The sequence below is a fragment of the Jaculus jaculus genome, chromosome 1 (assembly GCF_020740685.1).
Source record: "Jaculus jaculus isolate mJacJac1 chromosome 1, mJacJac1.mat.Y.cur, whole genome shotgun sequence".
NCBI classification, from domain to species: domain Eukaryota; kingdom Metazoa; phylum Chordata; class Mammalia; order Rodentia; family Dipodidae; genus Jaculus; species Jaculus jaculus.
The window spans coordinates 259,850,274-259,869,336 of record NC_059102.1 but is presented as its reverse complement, the minus strand read 5'-3'; the positions used below and the strand labels follow the sequence as shown (position 1 = coordinate 259,869,336).

At 45.8% G+C, this 19,063-nt stretch overlaps 1 protein-coding gene across 1 annotated transcript; it reads right to left on the bottom strand.

The window, feature by feature from the left end:
- Nucleotides 1–695: 695 nt before the first annotated feature.
- On the bottom strand, nucleotides 696–17,520 carry Ctse (cathepsin E). Its single transcript, XM_004663531.2, has 10 exons — nucleotides 17,408–17,520; nucleotides 16,660–16,816; nucleotides 16,102–16,219; nucleotides 14,954–15,072; nucleotides 9,992–10,191; nucleotides 7,737–7,859; nucleotides 4,679–4,820; nucleotides 4,479–4,577; nucleotides 3,418–3,582; nucleotides 696–900 (listed from the first exon to the last, which is right to left on the bottom strand). The coding sequence occupies exons 1-9, from the start codon at nucleotides 17,473–17,475 to the stop codon at nucleotides 3,418–3,420; spliced, it is 1,191 nt and encodes a 396-aa protein (XP_004663588.2). The 5' UTR covers nucleotides 17,476–17,520; the 3' UTR covers nucleotides 696–900.
- Nucleotides 17,521–19,063: the final 1,543 nt, after the last annotated feature.

The window sequence follows — 19,063 nt, the reverse complement described above, 5'->3', positions numbered from 1 at the left end:
GGTGCAAGGACCTCCACCTTTTCTGAGAGTTTCCCTGGTGGGTGAAGGTCTGCTCCCTAAGCAATGATCACAGCCATGCGAGCCAGTTAAACGTGTCCATGCACGCGTGCACCGGGCACTGAGTCCTCACTGTGATCTCATAGAGCACTTCCTCCTCCAATGTTCACTTGACGAGTGAGCCAACAAGTGTGGAGGCCTATGACAGGTGCTAGGAATCCAGTTCAGGTTTGTCCACTTCAGAACTTTCGTTCCTAGCCTCTCTACTACAGTGCCTTGCTAGCTCACTGGGGTCATCAAGCCGCTCCGAACCAACTGGGAAGGTAAATAAATGAAATTAAATCTACAAAGACGGAAGAAAGAAACAAAGTGAGGAGTAGGTATGTGTGTCCCTGTGATATATTCTGAGTATGGTGCCCACAAAGGCTCCTGTCCGGGTCAGGTCACTGGCGCTTCCCAAAGGATGTGCGAGATATGAAGTCATTTCCCAAGACCACCCGAATGATGAAGGGTGGAGTTCAGGTGTGAGTCCAGGTTAACGATCTGACCTTCAGCCTTTGCTGTGTTCCATGACTTCTGCTGCCTGTAAGGAATAGTCGGAAACTACTCCAGTGATCTGACAGGTCTTAGAAGGCCTGGCATAAAAGAAATATTTATTGTACTGGATTGAATTACACTTCAGATGAACCTTAAGACAAGACAGAATAAACAGCCGGCAGATAGATGCTAGTGGGATGAAGTGTCTGCACCGACAGGGAGCCGCCTTCTTTTTCCTTCTCTTCTTCCTCCTTTTCTTTTTCTTCTTTTTTTGGGGGGGTGAGAGGAAGAGGGTGGTGGTAGACAGAGTATTGCTGTGTAACATTGAGCTTGCCCTCCTTCTGCCTCAGTCTCCTGAATGGGAACCTATTTTAAAAGAAAAACAGTAGCTTAAAGAACAGTATGATCCTTTGAGTAGAAAGGAAAAGATTCCCCTCCAGTAGCCATCTCTGTCTGGTTATCCGCATGAAGAAAAAGTTCTTATAAACGACTTGGAGTTGATAACAAAGTCATGGGCCACTTACACATATATTTAAAAATATATATATGTGTATTTATTTATTTGCAAGCAGAGAGAGATATAAAAGAGAGACAGGTGGAATGGGTGCACCAGGGCCTCCAGCCAGTGCAAATGAACTCCAGATGCATGCACCACCTTGTGCATCTGGCTTTAACCTGGATACTGGGGAAGGAACTTTGGGCTGGAAGGCTTTGCAGGCAAACGCCTTAATCACTGAGCCATCTATCCAATGCACATGTTTTGTAATAAGAACAAAACTCAAGGTACTTTCATTTTCAAAGAGGCAAAAACTAAAAGGGGGAAGAACAAGTCATTTCTCATGGCACCAGATGCCCCAGAATGAAGATGGGCTTCAGACCAGGCTCTCCATGGGCTCCCTCAAGACAGAGCCCCCCTCTCTCTCCTCTCTCTTCTGCCTCACATGCTATGAACTATATTCAGTTACAGCAAACAGATGCTGCAAGCAACTTCTTGGGACAATGGCCGAGGCCACATGCAGGGTGGATATGTATAAAATGGTCAGAACCATTCACAGGAAGTAATTTACAAAGCCACCTAAGATGGGGTGAGTTGAAAGCTGGAAGTAACTGTTGTCACGGAAACACACCAAACAGGTTTAAATCCATCGCATCTGCCCTGATACTATGTCCTCATTATTTTAACAAGTGGTAATTAAAGGTGTGTATGTGTGGGTGAGGGGGGCTCAGGTAGAGAGTTACCTTCTTTCCCATATGAGCTTTACTTCATAGTGAGCAAAAGGTGGGTGAAGGAAGGGTTTTTATGGAGGAAATTCTATGAATAAAACTGGGATATCATCACTGATGGTCATTGAAGGGAGGAGGCTTTGTGGTGGATGGTGCAGGCTAAGAGCTTCAAACCCACCAGCCTTAACACAAATTCCAGGGGAATGCCTGGAATTTCCTGGAAGGGATACATGAAGGAAGTACCCAACACCGTCCATGAAGTATCCTCATCACAGGGCCAGGCCCCTAGACCTGACTACCATTTTATAGGAAGGATGAGCACAGAGGCCCTTGTCAAAGGACACCTCCATATTCCAATCAACTGAAATATATTTTCTGGGGGGGGTCTCTTTTGAGACAAAATCTTGCCATGTAGTCCTGGCTAGTGTGGAGCTTGTTATCAAAGGCTGATTTTAAACTTGCTCTGGTCCTCTTGTTTTAGCCTCCTGAGTGCTAAGATTACAGGTATGCATCACCGTGCCTGGCTCCAACCAACTAAATTCTGAATGTGGAAAATTCTATAGAAGAAAAGAGATGCTGAAAATTAATGCAACATGTGGAATTTCTTTTCCCCCAAATTATGGATCTGGTTTGAATCTTCACACAAAGAAGCCAGATGTGAATAGAGTTACATACTTATAAGAGGATGAGAAACATTTGAATCCTAGTTGTTCATTTAAGGATGTTAGACATACTTTAGATAAAATGATATGACACCTGGGATTGACTTCAGAATAACCCAATGAGGAGCTGAAGGGAGAAACAGCAGAGTGGACAGAGGGGCCTGGCTATGTGCGATGGGCTATGAAACAAGGTGGCAGGTGCAAGGGATTTACTGGGCCATCACTTCTGCTTGTGCTGGTGCCTGGGGGTTTTCATAACATAAATTCAACAAAAAGCAATAAAGTATGTAAATACTGCTTAATTCTTCCATCACGAGGGTGGTGAGGTGAGGTATTGTATGACGTGATATGTGTGTGTGTGTGTGTGTGTGTGTGTGTGTGTGGTGAGGTGGGATATTGTATGACGTGATGTGTGTCTGTGTGTGTGTGTGTGTGTGTATGTGTGTGGTGTGTGTGTTTCTCATACAATGTTCAGTCTGAATTGAAGCTGAAACTCTGAGAATGCCTGAATTCTGTGAGAGTTGACTTTATAAATTTTAATTTAATTTATTTATTTGAGAGAGAGTGAGAAAAAGGCAGAGGGAGAGGAGAGAATGGCATGCCAGGGCTTCCAGCTACTACAAACAAACTCCAGATTCATGCACCACCTTGTGCATCTGGCTTACACGGATACTGGAGAATAAAACCTGCGTCCTTAGGCTTCACAGGCAAGCGCCTTAACCTCTAAGCCATCTTTCCAACCCAAGAAATTACTTTTTTGTTGTTGTTGTTTTTTCGAGGTAGGGTTTCAGTCTAGCTCAACATGACCTGGAATTTACTATGTTGTCTCAGGGTGGCCTCAAACACATGGCAATCCTCCTACCTCTGCCTCCCTAGTACTGGGATTAAAGGCGTGTACCACCATGCCTGGCTTAAAATAACTTTTTGATGGGTGTAAAGAGTGCCCCAACCTAATAGCCAGTCCCAAGGGGTTCCGAAAAGCCATGGATAGACTTACTTAAGGGACTGCTGGGGCTAGTCCTACTTGGTTATTTCCACGATCAAAGACTGAGTAGAACTGTCGAATGAATACATCTCCCAGGATCCAGAGGGGACCAGACGGAGGTGCAATGTCAAGTCCTTGAAAGCCACTGCCACAGAACTGCATCCCGTCCACATAGTCCTAGGGTCAAAAAGAAGTATGTCAATAGCATGCGGGCGGGGGGGGGGGGGGAGGAAGAGAAGTAGTGTCCCCTGGAGGCTGTCCTGGGTGATGGTAGCGGCTGGCACCAAATGGGTGTGGATGGCTAGTGGATTCTTCCTATAGGAGCTGGGGGGTTTACTGCAAACCTCTGATTATAGCAAACACTCGTGTTTACCTGGGCTGTCTGTCTACTCAGTGGCCCTAAGAAAGGGTTAGTGGAGATCAGCCTATACGTTGGAACCTCAGGCAGAGACCCTGATGCGATGGGTGACTCTTGGTTACAAATCAGCATGTTAAAGTGTACTGCCAAAAATATATATATATATATCAACAATTCAGGCTCCAAGGAGCATGAAGGGAGTGAAGGGAACATAGGTTTCTAAAATGTCCAAGATTTCTACTTCTACCTCTCCCTCCAAACCTGGTAGTTTCTGCAATAAAAAGATATGTTCTTGCTTGAGAAGATTAAATTTGAGTGTTGAGAGAAATATAATGTTATTCTCTCTCCTTCCCCAACAGCTCATAACTTGAACCATTTATTTAACTTGGAGTCTCATTCATTCATGTGCAAATGAATACCTTCATTCACAAAATGAGATATTCATTATCTCCGGTCACACTTGCTGGTTGAGGGGGTTAAAATGGTCCCCTCATGGCAGTATCAGAAAGCCCTTTAAGTTGCTGCTTCAAGACAAAACTGGGAACCAGAAGTAGACCTAGAAGTTTCCACCACAGGCAGTTGTGTCCCTCTCAAAGGGAATGCCACGTCAGGACAGGAGCAGATGGGAGGAGGCTTGGGGCAGCCAAATATCTGACTATTTGTCAAGGGGGAAGTAGTGGGCACATGACTCCCAGAAAAAGGAAACAGCTCTTACCTGCAGGGTGTAGTCAGCTGGGCTGAGAGTGTAAGCGATCCCATTAATGAGGAAGGCGATATTCGGCAGGTTGCTGAGGCTGTCACAATCCACAGCATACTAGAACAGAACACGGGTGGGGATCCACTCAGAGGTGGCCACATCTGGAGAAGGACAGGCTCTCCTGCTCCTGTCCACCCCAACCATCATCAGACACTCACTTCTCCATCCATGGGTGTGGCCCCGATAGCCTCTTGCAGCTGCTTGATCTTGTGAGGGGGCCCCGTGATGAGGGAGGTCCCTGTGTCCACTATGGCCTGGCAGCCCTCGGCGCAGAACATCAGGGTGTCTCCCACCTGGATTCTGAGGCAAAGGGGTCGTGGTTAGTGGTTGGCTTCCTAGTCACTTCTGCTCGCTGTGGGCTCCATAGTATTTCCTGTCTCCCTCCACCCAAGCGTTTCTCAACTTGCTTCGTTGTTAGTGGTTTTCCTCTTTCTTTCTTTTCTTTTCTTTTTGTTTTTGTTTGTTTTTCGAGGTAGGGTCTTGCTCTACCCAGGCTGACCTGGAATTCACTATATAATCTCAGGGTGGCTTTGAACTCATGGCCGTCCTCCTACCTCTGCCTCCTGAGTGCTTGGATTAAAGGTGTGTGCCACCACACCTGGCTCTTTTTTCTTTTCCTTTTTTTAAATTAACTATTTTATTTATTTATTTGAGAGAGAGAAAGAGACAGAGGAAGAGGTAGAGAGAAAGAGAATGGGCGTGCCAGGGCCTCCAGCCACTGCAAATGAACTCCAGATGCATGTGCTCCCTTGTGCATCTGGCTAACATGGGCCCGGGGAAAATCAAACCTGGGTCCTTAGGCTTTGCAGGCAAACACCTTAACTGCTAAGCCATTTCCTAAGCCCTCCTTTTTTTTTTTTTAACTTTTTTGGTTTTTCAAGGTTGGGTCCCACTCTAGCCCAGGCTGACCTGGAATTCACTGTGTAGTCTCAGGGTAGCCTTGAACTCAAGGCGATCCTCCTACCTCTGCCTCCCAAGTTCTAGGATTAAAGGTATATGCCACCACACCCAGCTCTCTCCTTTTTCTTTTTTGAGACAAGGTTCTGTTGTGTATTGTCAGTTAGCCTTGAACTCACTATGTAGCCCAGGCTGCCCTCAAACTCAGGGTGATCCTTGTCTTAGTCTCCCAAGTGCTGGGATTATAGTTATGTGCTATAGTTAGCGCCTTCCAGCTTGCTTTTCTGAGTGAGAGCCACAGTAAGAAATGCACTTAGTGGGGCTGGAGAGATGGCTCAGTGGTTAAGGCACTTACCAGCAAAGCCAAGGGACCCAGGTTTGATTCCCCAGTACTCATGTAAAGCCAGACGCACAAGGTGGTGCATGAGTCTGGAGTTTGTTTGCAGTGACTGGAGGCCCTGGCGTGCCCATTCCCCTTCTCTCTGCATCTGCCCCTCCCACCATCTCTCTCAAATAAATAAGTATAATACTTTTTAAAAGATTTAAAAAATACACTTACTTCATGACCCAGTGCACACAAACTGAAATGCATTCTGGTATTTTCTATTGCATTTAATTTTATTTAAAAATGTGAGTCAGAAAAAATAATGCTGGGCATGGTGCACACACATTTAATCCCAGCACATAGGGAGGCTGAGGTAGGAGGGTTACGTTAAATTTGAGGACACTCTGGGACCACAGGGTTTTTTTTTTTTAAAAAAAAAAAAAAGAAAAGAAAAAACAAAAATTAAAAATAAAAATGTAAGTCAAAAGTCAGGTATGGGCAGAGGAAATGGCTCAGCAGTTAAAGGTGCTTGCTTGAAAAGCCTGATGGTCTGGGTTTGATTCACTAGTAGTTTGATTCACATAAAGTCAGATGCACAAAGTGACGCATACATCTGGAGTTCATTTGCAATGCAAGAGGCCCTGACACACATCTCCCCCCACCCCCGACACAAATAAATAAATAAATAAATAATTTTTTTTTAAAAGAGTCAGAGCCAGGCATGGTGGCACTCCTTTATTCCCCGCACTTGGGCGGCAGAGGTAGGAGGAGTCCTGTGAGTTTAATGTCACCCTGAGACCACATAGTGAATTCCTGGTCAGCCTGAGCTAGAATGAGACCCTATCTCGAAAAACCATAAAAACCAAAAAACAAACAAACAAACAAAAAGATTCAGGCATGACAATGAATACCTGTCACACCAATACTTGAGAAGTCAAGGCAAGAAGATCATGAGAGACTGAGGCCAGCTGGGGCGACACAGAAAGATCTTGTCTCAAAAATAACAAAATAAAATAAGCAGTAGGTCAGGGTCCCCTAAGCGTCTCCGTAAACTGTAAGCATTAAAGGTCTTCACTTTTGAGACTGAATGCCTGTGGTGGTTTGATTCAGGTGTTCCCCATAAACCTAGGTGTTCTGAAAGCTAGATTCCCAGCTGATGGACACTTGGGAATTAATGCCTCCTAGAGGCAGTGTATTGTTGGGGACGGGCTTGTGGTTATTATAGCCAGTTTCCCCATGCCAGTGTTTGGCACACTCTCCTGTTCCTGTTGTCGACCTTATGTTGGTCAGGGGGTGATGTCCACCCTCTGCTCATGCCATTGTTTTCCCCTGCCATCATGGAGCTTCCCCTCAAGCCTGTAAGCCAAAATAAACCTCTTTTCCAACAAGCTGCTCTTGGTTGGGTGATTTCTACCAGCAATGCGGACCTGACTGCAACAAGGCCTTTAGAATTGAAACTTGAATTACTCTTCCTTGAACCTGCCTTGTGTTGCCAGCTCTATTTCCCCAGTTGCTCCATACCCACATGCTGTATGTGTTCCACGGCTCAGTTTCAGTGCCACTCTCTTCACCAAATCCTTGAGGAGTCTTGAGAGAGCTATCTCACCCTGTTGGCAGGCCATTTTGGTGGCCCCTCTCATAGCAATGACTACATCCACTGTATGTGGTGGAAGCTTCGTGAAGGCAAGCTCTGCGTCCCATTTGCCCGTGCACTCCTATGTCACCCAGTCCCTGTCTAATGTGTTAATGCTAAGGGAACACAGGGTAGCAAGCTGTGTCATGTGCTGAAGTAAAGGCATACCAAATGTCTACTGAGAAGCTGCCCCTGTCTGTCTGGCACCGCTGGTCCCCTACCCGGACCTGTGCCCACCACAAGCTAGCAAGCACCAGCACCTGCTCTCGTGACTGGCAGAGCTGCTCAGTTACCCCAGTCTGAGTCATGGCTGGCAGGAGTTCTCCCATTCACCCACAACTACTTGGCGGAGAAGGCTCACCCATCCAGTGCAATCTGCCAGTAACCTTGCTTGGTGACAGGGACCCAGTTGAGGCTTCCAGAGAAATGAGAGGGGTCATAGCCTCCAAAAGTCAGCTCGCTGCCTGATCCACCTTCTGGGTCTCTACATGGAGAGAAAGACAAGTTGTCAAGGAAGGGTCACTGGCAATGCCAAGGGAAGCATTGGCACCCTTTGCTGGGTGTCCGGGCGCTCATACCAGGCACCTGGGCAGGCCACGTTCTTCCCACTGTGAAAATGACTTAGTCCGATTCTGAGGAAAGCACAGATCGAAACTGCTCTGTCCAGTGACTTGTGACTTTCCTCTGCTTCTTGGATAGAAAGGTCAAGAGATGGGAAATGAGAGCCATGGGTGTGGTCAACAGAACTTCAGAACTAAGGCCCGGACTACCCTGAGTATGCAAATACTGTGTGACTTCCAACATGCCCCCCAAATACTTTTCCCCAAAATCTCATCGTCGCTAGGGATGCTGTGGTATCCGCACCTCCCATATTACCTGCCCCTCTGTGTCCAAGCATAGAAGACAATGCTAATTAGAATGCTCTATGACTGACAGGAACTTGACTATTGGATAATTGCCCTTGGTACTGATTTCTCAAATTATGTTTGGGAGCCAAGCAGGATGCTGAGGGAACTAGGACGTGCATGGTGTGGATTCATGTTCAGAAGGAAAGGAGTAGAAAGACAAGGAGGCTGGAGCTCTGCAGGGTGGACTGGCAGTGAGGGAGGGTGCTCTGGGGAGGACTGAGGATGCAGCAGGGAAAGCTGGGGCCAGACCTGAGTGGTGGGGGTGAGGAGGGAGTTAGAACGGTTAGAAATCTCTTTGCTCTCATGGAGGAAGGTGAAGTGACTGTCTCGTGGCACCCGACAAGAGTTCTTCCATAATATGGATCTTTTAAAATATGGAAATATACCCATAACAAAATCTTACCATCTAAACCATTTTTGAGTGTACAATTCAGGTTTCACATTATAAACCACTCTCGAGGATGTTTTCTCTGTGCAGAACTGAGGTACCATATATTCGTTACACAAGAACTCCCCTTCCCATCTCTCCGCACCCCCGCTGGCTACCGGCCCTGCACTTTACATCTTGAAAGTTTTAAAAATATTTTCATTTATATACTTGTGGGGGGGGGCATGTCAGGGTCTCTTGCCATTACAAGCCAACACCAGACGCATGTACTGCTTTCTGCGTCTGACTTTACATGGGTATTGGGAAATTGAACCTGGGCTGCCAGGCTTTGCAAGCAAGGACCTTTAAAACTGCTAAGCCACCTCCCCAGTCCCTGCCTTGGAATTTGATGCTAGGTATCTCATGTACATAGAATCATAATATTTGTCTTTTTGTGACTGGCCTATATCATTTATTATAATGTCTTCAGGTTTAATCCATATTCTAGCACATGTCAGAATTTTCTTTTCTTTCTTTCTTTGTCTTGTTTTGTGTTGCCATTGGAGATCAAATCCAAGGTCCTGTGCGCATGCGGGGCAAGTGTTCTACCCCTGTGTTCTCTGAACAGCCTTTCTTTTAAAGACCAAATACTGTTCCACTGTATGGGTATGCCACATTTTTCTTACATTAGCATACAGCTATTCTATTATCCGCTGATTTTGTAAATTTTTCCTGTCTCTTCCAGCTGCAGAGTCTGTCCCTCGTTGCCTGGGTTCCAGTGTTAACCATCTCACTCAGTGTGTAATAGGGGCTTGATAATTACTGACCCCATAACTTAATAGTGAATCCTAGGGATTCTTTTATTTTAAGTATTTTTATTTATTTATTTGAGAGAGAGAGAGAGAAAGAGAGAGGCAGATGGAGATAGAAAGAATGAGAGAATGGGCGTGCTAGGGCCTCCAGCCACTGCGAACGACCTCCAGATACATGTGCCACCTTGTGCATCTGGCTTACGCGGGTTCTTGGGGACCAAACCGTGGTCCTTTGACTTTGTAAGCAAGTGCCTTAACCACTAAGTCATTTCTCCAGCCCAACCCTAAGGATTCATAATTCATAAGTTTAACTCATAATTGTAGAGTTTCAATGAACTAGTCACAATTACTTTGTGAGACAAATTCCATCTCCTGCAAATGTAGGGAGATTAAGTGTTTTTCCCAAGATCACACGGCTGGTAACAGGCCAGATAAGAGATCCAAGGCAGGTTTTTGGCCATGTAATGTAGCATGCTGTCTCTATAGTTATGACTGACCTAACCCAGTGGGCTTGATGGGTGGTTCTTACCTGCTCATGTAGACAGAAAACACAGGAAATTCCAGAAGGTTCTGGGCCATCATGTTGTCGAACACTGGGGTCACCCCTCCAGCAGCCAATGAGGGATACCCCAGGCCCAGAATTCCATCAAATTCTGCATTCACAAAGGTCTGGCCAGGCTCTTTGACACTTTCTCCAAACTGCTGGCCAGCGACAGTCAACCCTTCCACCTAAAGGGAGGATTGCACAGGAGTTACCTGGAAGAGTATCTCAGGTCTCTGGGTCCCCCTTCTGTTCTGAAGCTAATTCTTACCAACTTTGCTTGATCAAATGGCCACAAAGATTTTTGCCAGAGTCCTGCCTACTTTATTTATCCATGTAACATTAACAAGTAACATATAATGTAATGCAGAAATCATGGGTGTCCACTTCAATAGCCTTTCACACATTGTACACGCACATGCAAGTGAACTCCCAAATCAAGAAATGGGGTGTTCCACAGCCCCAGAAGGGCCTTTCCATATCCTGCCAACCATTGCATCTTTCTTCAAGAACCACTGACTAGTGTTCCAGCAAACCTTGGGATTGTCAGTTTTTAAATTTTACACGATTGGGATCATCCCTGTGATGTTGCTCAGTGCTGTGCTTAGTGCTTGCTGCGGCCGTTTGTTCTCATTAGCATTCAAGAGTATGAATTACATCACCGTAACTTATCCATTCTACCATGGCTGGCTATGTGGGCTGTTTTCTATATTTAACTGTCGCCAAAGATGCGTCTTGTTATGCTCATTGGTATTTTGGTGAACGCATGTATGTATTTCTGGTGGATATATGCCTAAGAATACAATTTCTAGAACACAAGGTATATGGTATTCTCTCTGAGTTAAATATGCCAAAGTGTGCCAAAATGATGGACCACTGTTTCCATTTGAATATTCCGAGAGCTCTCACTACTCTATATCCTCATCAAAACAAGATACTATCTATCTTTCCATGTTAACTTTTAGTAGACATGCAAAGGGTTACCTCATTATTTTAATTATATTTCCTGATGATCAATGAAATTTGATATGTGCATATCTTCTTATAGGAATGTCTGCATTTTTCTTGTTGATATAATCTGTAAGCAGCTCCTTTATTAGTAACTATATAAATCTCCCAGACTGTGGGTGATGGTTTTTAATTTTTTTCTCTTCTAATGTCTTCTTTCTCTTCTCCTTCCTGTCCTCTTCTTTCTTTCCCAGTGCTGAGGACTGAGCCTGGGCAAGTACTCTACTGCTTAACTAGATCGCTAACCAATCCCTTACTCTTCCATATCTTCAACTAGCAGAAGATACGAAACTTATCAGTTTTCTCTTCATTACTAGTGTTTTATAATTTGTTTCAGAATTTTTTTCTTACCTTACAGCAACGTAGACAGTTTTCAAAGGTTTCTTCTTAATGTTAATATTTTACTATTTATTTATTTATTTGAGAGAGAGAGAGACTGACAGAGAGAGAGAGAGAGAGAGAGAGAGAGAGAGAGAGGGAGAGAATGGACACACTAGGGCCTCTAGCCACTGCAAATGAACTCCAGATGCGTGCACCACCTTGGGCATCTAGCTTATGTGGGTACTGGGGAATTGAACCTGGGTCCTTATGCTTCACAGGCCAGTGCCTTAACCACTAAGAAATCTCTCCAGCCCTAATATTTTACTTTTATATTTAGATCTACCTAAAGTCTGAAAACATATCACATAGATGTCAAGATCCATTTTTTTGCGTACATATCCAAATGATTTAACAATATTTAATAGATATAGCATTATTCCCTCCATACACTACACTAACATTTTCAATATAAATCAGGTGACTGTGTGGACAGTTTCTGAATTTAATGTTTTTGTTTTGTTTTTTGTTTGTTGAGGTTGGGGGGAGAGGTTGCTCTGGCCCAGGCTGACCTGGAATTCACTCTGTAGTCTCAGGGTAGCCTTGAACTCATGGTGATCCTCCTACCTCTGCCTCCTGAGTGCTGGAATTAAAGGTATGTACCACCATACCCAGCCCTAACTTTTTTAATTTATTTTTTAAAATTTATTTGAGAGAGAGAGGCAGAGTGAGGCAGAAAGAGAGAGACAGACAGACAGAGACAGAGAGAATGGGCATTCCATTGCAAATGAACTCCAGATGCATGAATGAACCCCCTTGTGCATCTGGTTTACATGGGTCTAGAGAGTTGAACCTGGGTCTCTCCAGCCCATATGTAGGTCTTTTAACCTCATACAATAGTATTTTACAGTTTTTAGGGTAAATATTTCTTGATTTTTGTTAAATTTACTTTAAAGATTTTTGATGATATTATAACTACTGTCACTAAAACCTATTTTTCATTGTTTTTTTCTGCTACATAGAAATTAAAATGGTTTTTGTATGTGGATCTCATTTCCTGAAATGGTTTGTAAATTCACATATTAATCCCAGTTTGTTATCTATAGCTATTTTTGGATTTCCTACATATAGATTTTGTCCTATGCTGATAATAACTGCTATTTCTTCCTTTCCAGTCTTAATACTCCTAATATCATTTTTTCCCCCTCATTGCACTGGCTAGGCTTTTTAGCACGGTATTGACTAGAATATATAAGAAGCAGCGTGGTTATCTCATTCTTAATCTCAGGGAGAAGTTTCCCAGAAGTTCACTGTAAGTATGGGCTTTGTTGACAGCTTCTATGTAACCTAGGCTGGCCTCAAACTTACCATCATCCTGTCCTAGCCGCCCATGTGCTAAGACTATGTACCACCACACCTAGTTTGTAGATGGTCTTTAATACTACATGCCTAGTTTGCCACAGTGATCCTCCTACTTCAGCCTCCCTGTGCTTGGAGTAAAGGTGTGTGCCACCTCGCCTAGCCTGACGTAATTGCCGATATCTTCTGTTTTAAAATGGATAGGGCCCTTAATAATGACTCCTACACTTCTAATGTTTATCTTGAATTTTTCTGAACTGGTCATGCAGGAGGATTACCAATTTTATTATTTATTTATCGAGGCATTGTTGATTGTTTTTTACAGTGTGACTTTCCTGTTTCATAGATGTCCTGTTCTAATTTCCTTCTATCTATTGTCTTTGGGTTTGTTTTGTTCTTGTTTGTTAGTGGTTTGCTTGTGTTCCTGGTGTGTAATTGTTACTTGAAACAGAAATCACTGTTTTTTCTTTTTTCTTTTTCTTTTCTTTTTTTTTTTCAAGGTAGGGTTTCACTCTAGCCCAGGCTGACCTGGAATTCACTATGTAGTCTTAGGCTGGCCTCGAACTCACACTGATCTTCCTACCTTTGCCTAGGATTAAAAGTGTGTGCTATCATGCCCGGCAGAGATTAGATCATTGTTTTTCTAATACATGCACTTCAGGCTATAATTGTCCCTTCAAGGACTGCATTAGCTGCATTCTTTTATATGTTTATATATAATTCATATGTGTTGTAGCTATCTGGCTATATGCAATTGCAAGTGTCAGTTGGACAGTATGTCTAGGAAGCTGCTTGCTCCTAGGGATGCCCTGAGGTCTCTAGCTTTGGAGGCAGGAAGGGAAGATGCAGGTTAAGGTGGGAATGTGAATGCCAATCAAACCTGGGAGGGTAGACTGGCGTCTCATTGCCAAAGCCTCTAGCCGGCTTCAGCCACGCAGTGACCGGCAGCAGAAGCTGTCAAGAGGCAAACACGCATTGACCCTGGATCCAGAGACACTGAAGGAGGAGCAGCTGGAGTTGGAGGCTCTGTGGGCTTAGGCTGCTTCAACCCAGTGACAGGATGAGCCAAGCCGAGAGTGGCAAGCTAGACATTAGGCTTTGCCTCACCACGGACGTGTCAGCCCCTCCCGTGCTTCCCAGAGGGCGTTAAATAGTTATACTATACACAGATAAAATATATATCCACATATAACATACAGTTCCAATAGAAAATGCTATTTTATGTGTGCTTTGTATGTATACATTTTAAAATATTTTTATTTATTTGCAAGCAGGGAGAGGGAGAGAGAATGGGCACACTAGGGCTTCTTGCCACTGCAAATATGCTACCTTGTGCATTTTGGGTTTATTCTCTCTCCCTCTCCAGAAAGCAGGCTTTTCAAACAAGTATCTTTAACTGCTGAGCCATCTTCCAGCCCTACATGTATAGTTTTATGTAGAAAACATAGGAGAGTCATTACCCTACAGACAAGTAATTAATACTAGCAGTTTATGCACCTGGCTTTATATTATATTATACACTAGCCCAGGAGAGGGCCTAAAACCCAGACAATTCATAAAAGAGAGTCCAGGAAAATTGGCACCGGATTCAATGGGGGAGCAAAACAATGGCTTTCTGCTAATGGCATTTTTCACTTAAGGTCATATGCATTTTGCTTGCACATGTTGAAGGGATATTGGTGAAGGCTGGACCCTGCTGGCTTTGGGATCCAGCAGACCCAGGGGGAACAGCTTCTTTCCCCAAGGCCTTGGACTATACTGCTGCCCATATAAACCTGCATACAGAGTGCAGGGGGGAGCAGGACCCCTGACATTCTCTGTGCTCACATCAGTCATCCCACAGATAGTGACCCATGTGTTCTTTGGCCCGGGAGGCATCCAAGGAGCAGCTCACAGACCTCCCAGCTTTGTTTTGACATCTAGATTCTACGTTGGTTCTATGACTGGATCCCACCTCATACCTTGGATGAAACTTAGTTTTCATTATACATAGTAACCCGTTCTTGTCTCATTAGTGCTCAGGGACTGGTGTGCAGCCGTGACACCAGGCATTGTGCCCTGGGCCCTGTTTCATAAAGGATGTTCGAAGCTGCCCCATCTTGGGTGGGAAGGGCTATTTCTCTTCCATAGACACTAGCCCTATCCCTTTTTCTAGCTCCTCCTAAGGCCAAAACTGTGCCCTGGAGACTTCTGAACCATGTTGTATCCCCCTATCCCTCCTGAAAAATTTCTGGGCAAGAGAACAGACGAAGCACTTGGACTCACAGAGACTTGGTCCTGCCCGATGATCCCGGTCAAGCTCCCAGTCCCATACTGAATGGAGAAAGACGTCCCCACCTCGCTGTACGTGTCGGACTGAGAAGGGTGGAACACGGGGTGGGTCTCTGGAAAGCAAGAAAACTGCTCAGGACCTCCATCCCTGCCCCAAAGAGAGGCTCTTCCCTCAGCTTCTAGCACAAAGAGGGGAGCACAACCATGACCCTCAAGAGTGAGCCCCTACAGGTGTGGTCTAATTAGGGAACAAATAGTTGCCCCTGGGCACACTTGATTGTTCTCAATGACCTCATGAGGCACACCGAGATAAGAGCCATTTATCAGGCGTCAGCAGCAGTCTCGGCCAGCAGTGTGGGGCAGAGCCTGGCCTTCAAGAGAAACTCAGGTGAGAACAATTGCCACTCCAGGGAATTATACCCAACCTTGGGGACATCTAGCTTCAGGGTGTCCAGAGAACTTTTGTCTCTGAGACTTGTCCTACACGGAACAAGGTGCCTTTGTTTGAAAGTTCTTTTTCTAGTTTCCACTGAACTTCCGAGTTACCGCTGGCCAAACAGACACAGTCATGCCTCTGTGCCCCACAGCTGCCCCTCCTGCCACCCTCTGTGGGAGCCAGGCTGCCCTAGGACCCAACCCAGCTACCTGCCCAGAAACAGACCAAAGGAACTTTGGGTGTTCCAAAGGAAATGAGTCACCAAGTCAAAGATTTTTTCTTTTCAATGGCAATGTTTCTCTCTTTAATTCTGACTAGTATGAAAGTTGTTATCTTGGCTGGCAACCACATCGCAGTTCTGCCCCTGGCCCAGTGAGCCAGAGCAGAGATAAGGAGGGGAAAGTGGTGTGGTAAGGAGGACCAGCGTAGGGAACAAAAGCTTCTCCATCCCTTGCTCAAAGAAGTAAGCCCTGGCCTCTCCCAGAAGTGGCCCCTGCCCTGCCATTTCTTTTTTTCTTTTCTTTTTTTTTTTTTGAGGTAGAGTCTCACTCTTGCCCAGGCTGACCTGAAATTCACTATGTAATCTCAGGGTGGCTTCGAACTCATGGCGATCCTCCTACCTCTGCCTCCCAAGTGCTGGGATAAAAGGTGAGCGCCACCTTGCCCAGCCCCATGCCATTTCTTGTGGGGCTCCAGATCCACTTACTGCAGGCCTGGCTGGTGCAATACACAGAGGGGACCCAGAGATTGGAGGAGCCAGTGTCGAAGATGACGGTGAAGTTCTGCGGCGGGGAGCCGATGGAGATAGTGCCGAAGTACTCCATCTGAGGGAAAGGAGAGAAAGGGGGAGGGTGTGGGGTGTCTGGGACAGAAGCCTGGCATGCTATAGACTATAACGTACAGAGTCTGGAGGTGGCCTGGCTGAGGAGAGAAGAGAGAGCAGAGCAAGGGCCATAGTGAGGAATGGCAAGTACTTTCTTCACCCAAAGGTGCCTTTGTGAGTAAGCCGCCCAGCTGAGTGTATAGGTGAGGGTCTTCCCTTTGGGATACTTGCCACCCCCATCTCTTTCCTCTCACAGAGAGCACAAGGGCATGCTGGGGTCTGCTTTACAAAGTCCACAGAAACCAGGGGGCCAGCTGGCATGACTCATTCAAGAAATTATGACCCAGCACCCGCTGCCGCGGATGAGGCACTGGTCAACTGGAGGCTCAGTCTTCCTCCTCACGCCCCTCTCTCCCCAACCCCCATCCCAAGAGGTCTCACATCCAGGTAGTTGATGAGGGGCTCGTTGGTACTCTGGCCCATGGTGCAGGACTCAGTGAACTGAACCATGTCAATGTTCTGAGACTTCCAGAAGTCTGAGAGCTGGCCCTGGGCCCGCAGCTTCTTCCGGAGCGACTGACGCCTCCTGAGGGGCACCCTGAAGTTAAAGGCCCTTGTAAGCAGGGGCCACCATGCCCCCCTCTCCTCCCTCCATTCTCCCCACTGCACTGGTGCAGAGCTTGACTACAGCAGGACCCAGGAATGGGGATCTGCAAGGCATTCCTTCTCCCCTGCGGAATCCAGGGCTCGATTTCTGGACACCGGCTCTTAGAGATCTTCTAGGGAATCAGAGATGGGATACAGTGTGCAGTTTCCTCTGATGTCCATGGAAAGCTGAGGTCTGAGCTAAAGGGACAGGGGAACTGTTGGGGGCAGGAATGATCAGTCCCTTAACAAAATGCTTGAAGGCTTTGAGCTACAAACCGTAAGTATGGATTTGTGCTTTTTAGTGAAGTGAGGAGTTCTCTGGGGCTTGGGCAGATGTCTTTATTGGGGGTGGAAGCAGGGGGTGACCTCGAGATTGAGGGCATCCACAAGGTGGCCACTCGGGGACATTCCCCGTGGATTCCCATAGCCCCCTAATTTCTTTTCCTCTTCACTTTCCCATCAGCTTCCCTCTCCCAGGGCAGCCCTGAGCTGATGGTTGGGGAGTGTCTCAGTTAAATTCCGTGCAAGGGACAGGTCTCACCTGTGAAAAGCTCCGAGGGATTGTCCCAGGTCCAGGAGGACCAGCAGTAGTATAAGCAGCGTTTTCATCTTGGCCTGGCTAGCAGCTTCTCTTTCGCTTTGCTCTGGCCAGTCTTGCCCCCTCCTGTTTCTTCTCACAAGAAAGGGGAACCGACTCTCCGTGGTGCTCAGACCTGCCCTGCCCTGCCCTGTCTGAGGACCCAGTGATAAGGCCAGGAGTCAGTAGCCATGCCCAGGGTAAACAGCATGCGTAACAGGACCGCCCTTCTCTGTTCCTGTGGCCCTCCCTCCTGCAAGGGGCCTGGCCATTGGGAGGAGAACCCAGGGTCCATATGTCTTCTGACAGTGTGAGGCACCCCGGGCTCAGCTTCTCCTAGGGTCTTTGGACACTCCACCCTGGCTTCAAAAAAGCCTATGTTAATTGGGTGAGGGAACAACAGGTCCCTTGACATGGAGAACCATCCTGGAACATCATATGTATGACGGGATTGTAACTCAAAATACTAGTCTGTCTTCTGACACTGTGTTTCTTATTCTCTCTTTATCCCTTCAGGTGCCTCTGAGATGGATTATCCTTCCACTTGGGAGCAAACTCCGCATTTCCCAAAGTCCCGAAAATGGAAAGATTTGGAAATGGGTTCTTGGGGCCAGTTTTTCTGATCATAAGAACTTGACGAGTCAGGGGCTGGTGCGTGCGTGTGTGTGTGTGTGTGTGTGTGTGTGTGTGTACAGAGATGTCCATGAAAGGTTAAGAGGGGCAAGATGTGGAACAGGGCCTGTATTCATGTGCTAAGACTTCCATAGCAATGTGCCATAGACTGGGTGGCTTAAACCACCACTACTGTCACACGTACCAGGGCTTCCAGAAGATGCTAGCTGTGAAGTTGGAATTCAGAGGCCTGGGTTTAGGCTTAGCTCTGCCCTGACGGCCTTGCCTTCCATTTCTGAAGCCCAGGAAAAGGCAAACTTGGAGTTTGGAGCTAAGCCAGACCCTTCCTTAGTTCCAAACTGAGCAGGGCTAAAAGGAGAAGAAATGACCCAATTGAACCCTGACCTCAAGGCAACCAAGTCTCTCTAGCATTTTCTTATTTCTTAGGAGCTTATCTCTTTGACCTTTCACTAGGGAGAGAGGACTGTTTGCTCCCAGAAGGGCGGTATGTTGCAGGAAAGACTAGGAATATAGACCATTGCCTGTAACACTAAGCTCTACAAGGGCTACCCATAATTGCCTTAGTTTAAAAAATTTTTTAATTTTTTTGTTTATTTGTATTTATTTATTTGAGAGACAGAGGCAGATAGAGAAAGAGAGAATGGGCATGCCGGGGCCTCCATCCACTGCAAACAAACTCCATGCTGCATGGGCCACTTTTTGTGTCTGGTTTTACGTGGGTACTGGGGAATTAATTAAACATGTCCAACAGCCTTTGCAAGTGAGTGCCTTAATCACTGAGCCATCTCCCTAGCCTAATTGTCTTAGTTTTATCATCTGCCCAAGTACCCTACCTATAAAATGGTTTTTTAGTAAGACTAAATATACAAAATAAGGTATGTGAAAGTATTTGAAAATCTTATCTTAACACATAGACAGAAGATTATCACTGTAAAAAAGCTGACACTGGAAGGTTTCTTAAGGTCTCTGGAGGCAAATCCACTTAGA

Excerpts from the sequence above, each read along its gene's own strand:
- Ctse (XM_004663531.2), bottom strand. The coding sequence starts at position 17,475 with ATGAAAACGCTGCTTATACTACTGCTGGTCCTCCTGGACCTGGGACAA. Across the intron at positions 16,220-16,659 it reads CCCTCATCAACTACCTGGAT|ATGGAGTACTTCGGCACTAT; the intron begins GTGAGACCTCTT and ends CCTTTCCCTCAG. Across the intron at positions 7,860-9,991 it reads TTTTCTGTCTACATGAGCAG|AGACCCAGAAGGTGGATCAG; the intron begins GTAAGAACCACC and ends CTCTCCATGTAG.